Source organism: Orcinus orca, chromosome 3 (genome assembly GCF_937001465.1).
Source record: "Orcinus orca chromosome 3, mOrcOrc1.1, whole genome shotgun sequence".
Lineage (NCBI taxonomy): Eukaryota > Metazoa > Chordata > Mammalia > Artiodactyla > Delphinidae > Orcinus > Orcinus orca.
In genome coordinates, this window is record NC_064561.1 from 92,590,939 (window position 1) to 92,603,899 (window position 12,961).

The 12,961-nt window shown below is 31.3% G+C and overlaps 1 protein-coding gene across 3 annotated transcripts in view; it reads right to left on the minus strand.

Annotated features, from left to right (window-relative positions):
- Positions 1–12,961, minus strand: part of YTHDC2 (YTH N6-methyladenosine RNA binding protein C2) — a 69,518-nt gene that overhangs the window by 52,541 nt on the left and 4,016 nt on the right. For all 3 annotated transcript variants that reach the window (XM_033423784.2, XM_004267460.3, XM_033423783.2), the window contains exons 3-6: positions 8,139–8,335; positions 6,604–6,803; positions 1,403–1,569; positions 532–634 (exon numbers count right to left, since the gene is read on the minus strand). In XM_033423784.2, coding sequence (XP_033279675.1) covers positions 532–634; positions 1,403–1,569; positions 6,604–6,803; positions 8,139–8,335 — 667 coding nt within the window. The remainder of the gene's footprint in view (positions 1–531; positions 635–1,402; positions 1,570–6,603; positions 6,804–8,138; positions 8,336–12,961) is intronic.

The following is a 12,961-nucleotide window of genomic DNA, read 5'->3' on the forward strand; positions in this document are numbered from 1 at the left end:
TTTATTTCTAACAATTATGGACAATAAAAAGTAACTTGAGGGACTTCCCTGGTGGTCCAGTGGTAAAGAATCCACCTTACAATGCAAGGGACACGGGTTCGTTCCCTGGTCAGGGAACTAAGATCCCACATGCCGCAGGGCAACTAAGCCCGCACGCCACAACTACTGAGCTCCTGAGCCTCAACTAGAGCCCGCATGCTCTGGAACCCGCACGCCACAACTACAGAGCCCACATGCCCTGGAGCCTGCACACCACAACTAGAGAAGAGAAAACCTGCAGGCCACAACTAGAGAGAAGCCTGCTCCACAACAAAAGATCCTGCATGTCTCAACGAAGATCCCGCATACAGCAACTAAGACCCTAAGATCCGACACAGCCAAAAATAAATTAAATAAATAAATCTTTAAAAATAAAAAATAAAAGTTTAAAAAAAAGTAACTTGATTAGAATAGCCTGTTTTAAAAAAATTGGTTCTCATTTATATCCTATTCTAAAAATTTAATTAGATATTTAAATTTAAATATTCTTACCACAATAACATGTGTCACAGTTGACAATGAACTATCTCCTGCCATCAGAGTACGAAGCAGTACCCCATTGGTGCAAAATGTCAGAAGTGTCTTTGGAGAAACCCTTTTTAAAAAATCAAAAAAGTTCACAATTACAAATCTTTTATGTAATTAAAACAAGGTCATATATTAAATGCTAGTGTCCTTTGTACTTAATAAGTGTTACTAATATAACAGTGTACTAGTATATATGCTTTATTAGCAAAGTTATGTGAAATATGTATTTTATGCCTGACAATCTCACAAATTTATTATTACTAACAGCCTTTTATTAATTTAGTAATTATTTTGTTAAAGAACTTAAAAAGATTTTTTTTAAAGATCTTAAACATTTTTTACTTGGGGGAAAAAAGTGTATCATAAATGAGATTAGCTTTTTGAATCACTATATCCAAATAACTATGAGCAAAGAAATGGTACTACTTCTCAAGAAGGTACTACTAGCATTACTACTACTACTAATAATAATCAATTCAGTCACTAACATTTACTGAGTGCTTACTATAAACTTCACATCAAACCTGTGCTCTAGATGCTTTCATTAGCCCCATTTTATACATGAGGAAACTAAGACTCAAAGAGGTGAAATAACTTGCACTTTATCATGAAACTATGAAACAGGATTTCTATCTACGGCCCAAACTCTTTTTCAAGCTATTTATTTATTCAAAACCTCACTAAGTTTAGACATGAGCTCAATGGCCTATTATAAACTTACTTGGAGCAAAATGATCATCTAACTTTTCAACTAACACATGCTCTATATTTAGTGAAATATAAATATTTAGTCTTTTCTGAGAATGATAAAAAGCTACAGGTGAATTGTCTTTACCTGCTTTCTAAACGGATCTGATACCCAATTGTCTGACCAATCCTTTCTCTTCTCTCTGCAGCAACTCTTTCAGCCACAGCAATAGCTGCTAATCGTCTTGGTTGAGTACAAAATATACGGCAGGGGATACCATTTTTAAAGCAATCATCTAAAAGGAACTGAGGAATCTGAAACAAATTTTAAAGTACTATAAGACAACATAATTGTATATCCAGAAAATCCATGTCAATCAACTGAAAAACCATCAGAACTAAAAAAGTTATGTAACATGTCCAAACATAAAATAATCATAAAACCAACAACTTTCATGTAACTGCTAATAATCAGCTAAAAAATGTAATTTAAAAAGATCTTGTTCACAATAGAAACTAAAACTAAAACACTTAAAAACAGAATTATAAAGAAATAGTTAAGGTTTACATGAAAAAGATTATAAAACACTACTGAAAAACCAAGATTATAAAACACTACTGAGAAACATAAAAGACGGGAATATACTAGAAAAATACAACATATTACTGGATAGGAATAATCAATATTGCAAAAATGTCAATTCTCCCCAAGTTATCCTATAAAGTCAATGAAACAACAATCAAAATTCCATTGGAATTTTTTAAATAGTGAAAAATATAAAGAAACCAGAAATAGCCTAATACCAGGATTGCAGACACTTTTCTATAATTAAATTTAAACAGGTCAGAAAGATTTAAAATAAAAAGTAAAAGTCTTCCCCACCCATACTACTACCAATAGTCCTCTCCATGAAAGTAACTACTGTTAATTTTCTTATAAACTCTTTTGGGGAAAAAAAAAGTTTATACAACTTAAATTATTTGTGTATATAAACAGGTTTTTATTCACACAAAGTCATTATTATACTTAATGTTTGTAAATTGCAGATGTCACTTAATAACACATCAGATCTACCTAATCCATTTTAATAGCTGCACATTCCATCTTATGGATGTGTTATAACTTAACAAATATGACTATACATTAAGTAATTTCCAGTTTGTTTAGGCTTGTTATTTTTGATGCTGTTGCTTACTATTAAAAAGAATGCTGCAGTGAACATCTATCTTCACATACTTACGCAAAGACAAATATATGTGGAGTCAAAGAGTATATAAATTTAAATTTTCATAGAAAAATTATCAATCTGCTCTTCAAAACAATTTATACTTTTACCAACAGAGCAGAAGATGCTGTTTTCCCAACACCTATGCAAATGCTGGATTTCATCAATTTTTAAATTTCAGCCAATCTAATAGTTGAAAAATATAATTATTGTTTTGATTTCATTTCTTTAACTATGAGTGAAAAGGACATCTTTTCATGCACGTCTTACCCTCCAGGATTTTTTAAAATTTGACCAGTTCATTCGGAAGCATAAATGCAAACAAACTGCTAAGAAATATCTAAAAAGAGAAGCTAATAATAAAGAGGAATATTATGCTACATACTGTAAAACTACAAAATTCAAAAAGTGAGATCTTGGTGTAGGAACAGATAATTAAAAATACATAACAAAAATTCCAGAAATATACCCAGGTACTACAGAAATTTAGTATTTGATCAAAAGTAGTATGCACCCCAATGTTCACAGCAGCACTATTTACAATAGCCAAGACATGAAAGCAACCTAAGTGTCCATCAACAGATGAATGGATAAAGATGTGGTGGGTATATATATATATATATATGTATATACACACACACACACATATGTACACAATGGAATATTACTCAGCCATAAAAAAGACTGAAATGTTGCCATTTGCAGCAATATGGATGGACCTAGAGAATATCATACTAAGTCAGTCAGACAGAGAAAGACAAATATTATATGATATCACTCATATGTGGAATCTAAAATATAATACAAACGAGTCTATTTAAAAAACAGAAACAGACTCAAAGACATAGAAAACAAGCATATGGTTACCAAAGGGAAAAGGGAAGAAGGGATAAGTTAGGAGTATGGGATCAATAGATACACACTACATAAAATAGATAAGCAACAAAGATTTACTATATAACACAGGGAACAATATTCAATATCTTGTAATAACCTATTATGAAAAATAATCTGAAAATAATTATATATATATATATATATATATATATAACTGAATCACTTTGCTGTACACCTGAAACTAACACAATATTGTAAATCAACTATACTTCAATTTTTAAAAAGTAGTATCTTAAAATCGGGGGAAGGGATTATTAAATAAAAATTATATTGGAACACTAGATACTAACATATTGGAACACTAGATACTAACATAAGGAAAAAAGTTAGATTCCTACCTGATATGACACAATAAAATAAACTCCAGATGGATTTTTAAAACTACAAATATAAAAGTATTAGAATAAAATATTTGTAGGAAAATGTTTTTTAATCTTGGGGTAGAAAGTGATTTTCTGAGCATGGCATGAAGCCCTAAAAAAAGGCTGACAGATTTGACTAAATAAAAATGTAAAACTACTAATCAAGATACCATAAGCAAAGCTAAAAAAGCAACCAAAAAATTGTGAGAAATTGTTTTTAAGATATATAACACATAACAGCCATGTATCCATAATGTACAAAGCATTATTAAAAATAAATCCAAAATGATTAAACCTAAAGAAAAATAAGATATAAATAAGTAACTCACAGAACATAAATAGATAATAAGCAAACAAAAAGATACTCAACTAAGAATCAGAGAAATGCAAATTAAAACATTATTTTTTGCTTATCAGATTGATAAAGGTAAAAAATAAATTATATCCATTGTTACCTAAGTTTTAGAGAAATGGGAACTTTCAATACATTCAGTACTATTTTAATACGATAAGTCTTTTTTGAATTAACAGACAGTAACTAGTTAATCTAGCTACTAAAATTTTAAATGCAATATTTTTGATCCAGCATTTCCACTTCTAGGAATTTATCCTATTAAAACATTCCCACAAATTAGAAAAGAAATATTAGGATGCAATATAATAAAGTAAGTACAGAGTAAGATTCCTGCTCTGCCACTTCCTAGTTATGTGAATTTGGGTAGATTAACATCTGTAAGTTTTAGTTTTTATTCCACATCTGTAAAAAGAGATAATAACAAGCCTACATATCTTGGGTTAATAAGAGGTTTAATTAAGATAACTGTTGTAAAACTTCAGCACGCAGTAAACAGTCATTTATTTTATCACTGTTATTACAAAAATGCTCAGGAATGCTACTCAATTGTTTAAAAAATGAGGTCTATCGCTAGGTACTAACACAGAAAAATATCCAATATCTATTAAGTGAAAAAAGCAAGATGCAAAGCGTATACATATTATCCCATGTTTGTTTTAAAAATAATCTATATCAATACTGTAAAGAGAACAAAAACAAAACAAACAATCCCCTGAAAAACCCAGAAACATATACTCCAAGTTTCTGACAATAAACCAGGGAGAAATATAAAAACATTATATTTTCTATAATGTTTGAATTTTATATAATGAACATTCAAAAGGCAAATAGGGGTTTCCCTGGTGGCGCAGTGGTTGAGAGTCCGCCTGCCGATGCAGAGGACACGGGTTCGTGCCCCGGTCCAGGAAGATCCCACATGCCGCGGAGCGGCTGGGCCTGTGAGCCATGGCCGCTGGGCCTGCGCGTCCGGAGCCTGTGCTCCGCAACGGTAGACGCCCACATAACGAAAAAAAAAAAAGGCAAATAACTTTCTAACGCTCCCAAAGGAAAGATGAAAATGGCTAATGATATTAACTTCAAACTGTCATATTTGTATTTCATAGGACAGGAACATTAGTAATTTTACTTGAACTCCTTGAACAAGATACAATTATTTCTTAGGTTTAAACCCATTTAGATTAATAGTTTCTTTTGAAAAGCAAAGAGAATAATATTTAATTCCTAACTAAATTCTCCAGATCTTTTCATACCTAGTAAAATGATACACATAATTGTGAAAATAGACATCCATAATTCCAGTATACAAATATTCTTAGGAAGAACACTCAAATAATTTAAATAAAACCATATTTGTTATATTTTATCAAAACTTTCATTATCTCTATTTGATATAATTAAAATGGCTACAATTAACATCAACTGGCAAAACTTTCTAATACTAAAACAATTATAACAATCTAAGACATCTGAACAGATTCTTTGGCATGACTCCATGGAATTTCACTTAATCATAATCATGTTGAAGAAAAATCTTATACATTGTCTTCATATAAAAATTTCATCACATTTGTAATTAGTTTTATAGGCTCAAGTTTTAGGTATAACGAGTTGCACTTCTGTGAAAATGATTAAGTCCCACAAGTAAATAACTGATAAAGTTTATAGTCAACCTCTCCTACCACCTTGCCTTATTTATCTAACTTTATGAAACCAACCAATATAAGCATAGGAAATCTTAAGCAACTGTCAAAAGCAAATTTATTTGTCCATAGAAGAGAAGAAGAAAATGTAAAATTATACTGACTATTCTATCTGCACCTCAATCAAAAGCAAAGTAATTTTACTGTTTCAACGTGCTAACATGTTAAAGAATATAAACAAGAAAAGGTCATATCATTGTACCATGCTTACTTCCAACCTTGTCAGCCTATGAGTGAAACTTCATAAACAATGAAGTACTATGATTCTAAACATCCAAGTCAAACATGTCATACTAATCCCACTTTATGTTAACTTTATATTAACACTTCTTCTTGTTATCAATATTACTTTTAATTTAGCTATGTAAAAACACTATGCTAGGCACTTCACAGACATTACCTCTAAACCCCACCTCGAATGGTAGCAATTGTTAGTACCATTTTATAAATGAGGACTCTGGCTTCAAGAGTTACAAGTCTAGCCTAAAATTTCACATTCAATAAATGTGGAAGCTGGAATCTGAACTGAAGGTCAAAGTCCATTTTCCTTTCATGATACCAAATCACAACCTCACCTCTGTTTAAATAAAGCCCTTATGTACTAATTTAAAAATAAATATTTTAAAATATTACCTTTCTACAAATTCTCAAAATGTACTTCCAGTAATAATTTATTTCTGAAATAACCATTAAAATAAACAAAAGTTCCTTTTTTGTTTTTGTTAAAATACATGTAGTGTAAATTTGATATAAAACTATCACGAGATAAAATAATTTTTTCTTCTATAAACAACAAAGAAGAAACAAACCTGTGTAGTCTTTCCAGACCCAGTTTCTCCTACAATCAAAACTACTTTATTTTCCTTAATTATTTTAACAATTTCTTCTTGTTTCTCAAACACTGGCAGAGACTGCCTGAAAGAATCAAATTCAGATTCTCCTCTTTTCACTGGAATCTGAGATATGCCACTGTTGAGTCGCCCACTTGTCTTGCTCATTTCCCGGTTTTCTTTGAAAATGAATAAGAGAACAAAAAAATTTATGATCAACAATAAAAAGAGTTAAAAAACAAAAATAAGTAATTTCTAATGTAATTCCTTTCAAGTGCTTCTTCTCTACTCAGTCTAAAGTTAAAAAGCAATGCCTCAGCTGTTGTACTGCCACACAATATTCTTAGAGAATGTTACACATTTTTGTATCAATCAGAAGGCAAATTTCCCAAAAGTATTTCTGGTGCACAATGTTTAAAAATGAACAAAAATCAATCATTCAAAAATCATTAAAAATAAAACCCAATTTTGATATCCTAAAATAATTTTCAGCCTTGTTTCTATCAATTATAACACAGAAAATTATAATTTTAGAGTAGGAAACAATGTATATTATACTTATAAATTCTGTTACATACAGTATGAAAACACATATGAAAAATAAAAAACCCTCTATGTTTAAAGTTAGCATGTAAGATCATGTGATCAAACAGAATAATATGTGTAAATATAAGGTCCTAATGCTTAACAAATCTCCTAATTGTGCATTTTAGCCAACATCTACATTTAAGCAGATAGGAATACAAAAGGCATGATGTGTTTTATACTCTTCACATAACTCAAAATATTTTTATGTGCATGTATTTTTAAAACTCCTTGATAGCTAGCACCATCCATTTCTACATTCTGCAAACATACTCCACCAATAGAAATTATGCAGATTCTTTCACTGGAGATAATAAAAGAAATAACTTTCTCATTAGAAAAGTTATTTTTCCAAATAGTAAAATTACTTCATTTTATAACCTAAATATATTTATTTATCTACCTTTGAGCAAGTTAATGTACTGAAGACTCTGTCCTGTCTCTTCCCAGAAGCTAAAGTCCCAATTCAAAATCCCACTCATTAGTATGTCACGGCAGCATAATATAGGAAAGTTCAGACTTTGGAGTCACATCCCAGCTTTGTGGTTTACTGGCTGGTTGAGTGGCCTTGAACAAATTTAACTGCTCTGAGCCCCAGTTTCTTCACCTGTGAAATAGGGGAAATTCTTACCTTGCAAGGGTTGCTATGAGGCTCTATGTAGAGTTTAGTATACTGTCTAGCACACAATAAGTGCTCAATAAATGTTTAGCTATTACTGTAACACTTTACAAAAAACCCTGTCTAACTTAATGACATGCCTTAACACTGCAATTCATTCCAAAATCTTCACAACTCTTAATCATTTCTAACCAACTATTCAAATTGAGAAATCATATTTCATGTTAGTTTTTAAAAATAAATTTTAAGTGGAAAAAGAACAGTCAAGAAATAATAGGATAAACAAGGAAGCTCCCCAGAAAATACATACCAGCTTCAACTGCAAACACATTTCCTCTTTCTGTTTTAGGCAGAAGTTCAGTACGCTCTTTACTGGTGACAGGAAATCTTTGAATTAGGCTCCTAACAGCATGTTTTGTATTATGAGTCAAATTACAGGTCATCATTGCATGAGCTGTTTCTGATCCATCTTTCTTCTTCACAGTTAGGTATCTACTTGCTCCCTTTCTGAATATTAATAAAAATCATTTATTTACTATATATAGTCAATTTGTTCACATATGATGTATGGCTACTTAGAAAACATGTCTCAAGCAAAACACTGAAAAAGATCAAAATGCTCTGGGATAAGATGCTGGAAATCCCAGAAAATTCAGTAAAGAGGAATTTAATGCTAAACTGTCCACAAGACCATTTTCAATTAAAATTTCAAAATGCTGCAAATCCAATTTTAAATCAGCAAAAAAAAAAAGGCTTACTTACCCTTAAGTGTTAAAGTTTGTCTTAGCAGGCTTCATGGTGGATGAAACATCACCAGTTAATACATGCTGGGAAACATATAGAGGGAGAAAATCAATTTGAACAACAGAATCTAAAATTGATAATGAAAACATTATGGTGGTCCAATTATAACAGTGGTCCAGACTAATATATCCCACTGAATGTTTCTCCAGTATGCTGGTAATGTCACACTCCCATGAAAACCTGTTAAGAAAGCCAAGTTTAGTGGTTGGACCAAAAAAACATAAATCAGCACTACTGATAAGTATTTTCAGATGTATACTGGGGAAAAAAAAAAGTTTTTCAAAGCTTCTGACTCTAGCCTTCAATTATAAGGTAATGATGATTTATAACTGTTCTCAAGTTACCTGATGTAGGTATATTTACTTCTTTAAATGGTCCTAATTATGTCTTTGATGACTTCTGTAGCTTTAGGAGTACTAAGTACAATGTTTTACACACAGGAAGTCCTCAAATGTATTTTGAATGATTTAATAATACATGTCTATAATCTAGTACAATGTAGTACTGTAAAAAGCTTGGGTTATGAAAGCAAACAGACTTGGATTTGAATCCTATCTCTACCACCTACTAGCTGTGGGACCACAAGCAAATTATTTAATAGCTCTGAGCCTAAGATGATGATAATAATAATAATAATAATAATACCTGCCTCAAAAGACTCTTCATATGATTAAATAAGATAATGCATGTAAAGGGCAGTATCTGCTACAAAGTACACATTAAATAAATGAAAGCTATTATTATAATTATAGCCAGGAAAAAATATCGTTTCTTGTGCCAAAAAGAGTTACACAAAACATTTCATAAAATGTTTTGCCATTTGTTAATGCCACTATCATATTATAGAAATGAGCAACAAAGCCACAAATACAATGAAAATTATATATATAATTTTACTAATTCTAAATTAAATTTTAGAATTTTCCTAATTCCTAAATCTAATATAAATATTTTCAACAATATCTTCACTATAGAGTGACATGAAACTGAAGATTAACCTATACAGCCTTAGCTATCTAAGTCTTCTAAGTGAGGCTTTCAATTTACCAAGATTTTTAATTTCTGGAAACTCCTCAATGAATTATACCCTTTCTATGCCATCATCTACTCCTGGACAAGTGCTTAGTGATGCTTAAATGATGGCATAAAGATGAGCTTATTAAAATCTAACTGATCTAGAAATTTTAGTCATTTCCATGGTAAATCAGAATTATTGGATTCTAGAGATGTTCTCTGTAGTAGGTTCTTTTCCCATGGACTTTTCTGAAACCTCAGTACAGTCATGATAGACTCAATCATTCATTCCCCTTCTGTTCCATGTACTTCATAAAATTTTAACTATAGAAGGCCAGAAGTGTGCTGAAATGAGCACTAGAGCAACAGTCAGGAGGCTTGTGTTCAGCTAGTAATAATCTTTCAATTAACTAGCTATGTGATCAAAAATAAATCATTTTACTTCTCTGACACAGAATTTTAAAACCTCTAATATTTCTATCAGCTCCAAGATGCTTTAATTTTCTCAAAAATCATCTCAGGAAAGTTTTGCTATATTTCACTTTTAATTTTATTTTATTCATTCATTCAATCATAATCATTCATCATATATTGATTACATACTGTATGCCAGGCACTATGCTAGAAGCTACGATTACAAAGTTGAGGAAAATATACTCCTTCCTCAATAAGCTCACAACTAAAATAACAGGTCAGATTGAAACTTTCCTAACATAGGTTGCCTAATAATAATTCAGCATTAATCTATAACAATAACTCATACTAAGCAAGTGTGAGTACTTAGTCATTACCATTTACAATTTACTAAATTCAGTTTGAACCCAGATGGTGGGACAGAAAGAGAATATCAACTTGATAGTTTTTATGTTTTAGTAAAAAAATTCTATTATTAGTGCTATTAGGGCTCACTCCTACCCCATTCAGCACCACAGTGACACTGATATATAATTTAAAAATTAGTGAAATTTTGGTAAAATATTCACCTCATTATTGTGTGGATGAAAACATTCAATATAGTAGAGTTGTCCTACTATGTAAACTAACACACTGAAATCTCATCATCATGCTTTCATTCCAAGGTAACCAACACTATAATTTGATGAATATCTAGTAGTTCCCTTTACACAGCAAAATTGACTAGAAACTACCTGCACAACATGGAAAAGATGCTAGATAAATGAACTTCACAAGAATTTTTTTAAATAATAACATGTAAGCCCTATATGCCATATTTAAGTATAAAAGTAAATGGCCTACAAATACAGATAAGAACATCATAACTTCTAACTTTCAAAGGGAAAAGTAATCATGCATGTTATAATGAAGTTATGACATTTCAATAGCTTCTTCTTTTTAAAGAAAAATGATGATATAACTAATCAAATTTGATGCAATTTTAATATTAATAAATGTTTCATTTACACAGCATGTTACTGAGTAATCTACCTCAAATACAACCATACATCTTGCTATTCCCCACTTTACAAACCTGAGAACAGTTTAAAAATCTGCTAAAGAGCCAAAATCTGAAATCACTGCTTAAAAAGCTCACAGCCGCCAAGGAGCTAATGCCTCTAAAAAAATACACATTTGTTTGATGTCTAGTATATACTTAATTTCATATCCCTTTAATTTATACTTCCACTAAGCAGACAGATGCAAAGATCTAACTCCAAACCATTTTCTCCTCAATACTGTAATACAAAATTACAAATTTATTAAAGTTTGAATCATACAAATTTGTGCTTTATTACGATTACCTAGAAAATAATAAACCAAACAAGTTATTTTTGTCACTAAACACAATTATTTTCATGTGATGCTATGTTTGTGGTAAATTTTTTTCTTTCTGTGACTTAATGGACAATAAGCAACTTAGAGATGAGCTTTATCCAATATCTCTGTCTTAACTCCTCGCAGTTCCTAAAACACTGTTATGAACTCACTGTGAAAAACAAAAATTAATTAGCTAAACATTAACTAGGTCTGATTGCTGGCTCTGCCACCTGCTAGCTGTGTGATCTTGGGAAAACTATTTAATTCTCTAAGCTCGAATTGCCTCATCTGTTATACAGGCACCAGGTATTGAAAAAATAGAACCTACCATACAAGACTGTTGTGAGGATCAAATAATCTACTTAAAGCACCTAGCACAATGCCTGTTGCACAAGAGCACTTAATAAATGTTAGCTACTGTTACTATTATTACTGCGCACTGTAGGGGTTTATTTAATGGATATCCAAAACTTCACTAACAGGGTTCATCACTTTTAACCCATTTTCTGTTTTAGCTAGGGGAAGAGAGGTGGAGTGCGGTATGCAATCTTCCATGGAAGGAGGTAAGGGAGGCAGTAACTCAGATCTGAAAGGGGGTCTTGTTGTACGGTAGAGCCTCCTGGTCAGGGTGAGTAGAATAACTGGATACCTATTAAGCAGCACCTTCAGCAATCACAGGATAAAAAACCTGTACTTGGAAAAACCTACTTTCATACACTTTATATTTTCTCTTTCCACAAGTTTTTAACAAAGTTCATCTTGTAAATTTCTTTTTGTCTAACTTGGACTAAGAAGAATAGGAAAGAATTTTGTTTTATTCATGAACAAATTAAAGACTCAAAAAAGTGTGCTCTTAGAACCAAAACACAGTGACATAGGTTGAGGAAAAACAGAACAAATTACAAGGAGGTGAAATTTGGGGTATGGGAAAACTTGACTGGAATGTCTAAGAAAACGTTAGGATATAGTGAAGAACACAAAATGGGGGTGTTACTCCAACAAGAGTATTTTTACCAAAAGATAAGCAATTATAAAGAAAATAATCAATTCAAAGTAAACCCAACTCTCTAAGAGGAGATGAAAAACAAAATCCAACACGTGGCCTTCATTTTGAAAGAAAGGAGATTTAAAAAAATTAAAAAGTGATCAGAAAAAAAAAAAACTGTAAATTATCACACAGTAAGTCTGGAATCTGTTTTTTAACAACCTTGTAAGAAACTCAAAATAAACTACGGGATCACAGAATCTTAACCAACACATAGAGATTAACTCCTTCATTTTTTACATTTAAGAAAACAGGCCTTTAAAGTTAAGGGACATGACCAAAGCTAAAGAACAAAGCAGTGACAGACTGGGATTAGAATCCAGGTTTCTTGTCCTTTCCTCCACACCTCTCAAATAGGTATTATGGAATCATAATACCAGGCACAAAAAAAAAAAACAAACACACAACAGAAAGACTAACTTAACAATTATTAACTAACTTAACTATCCTAAATTAACAAAGTTAATTCTAGGAGGTTAAAAATAAAAGATCTT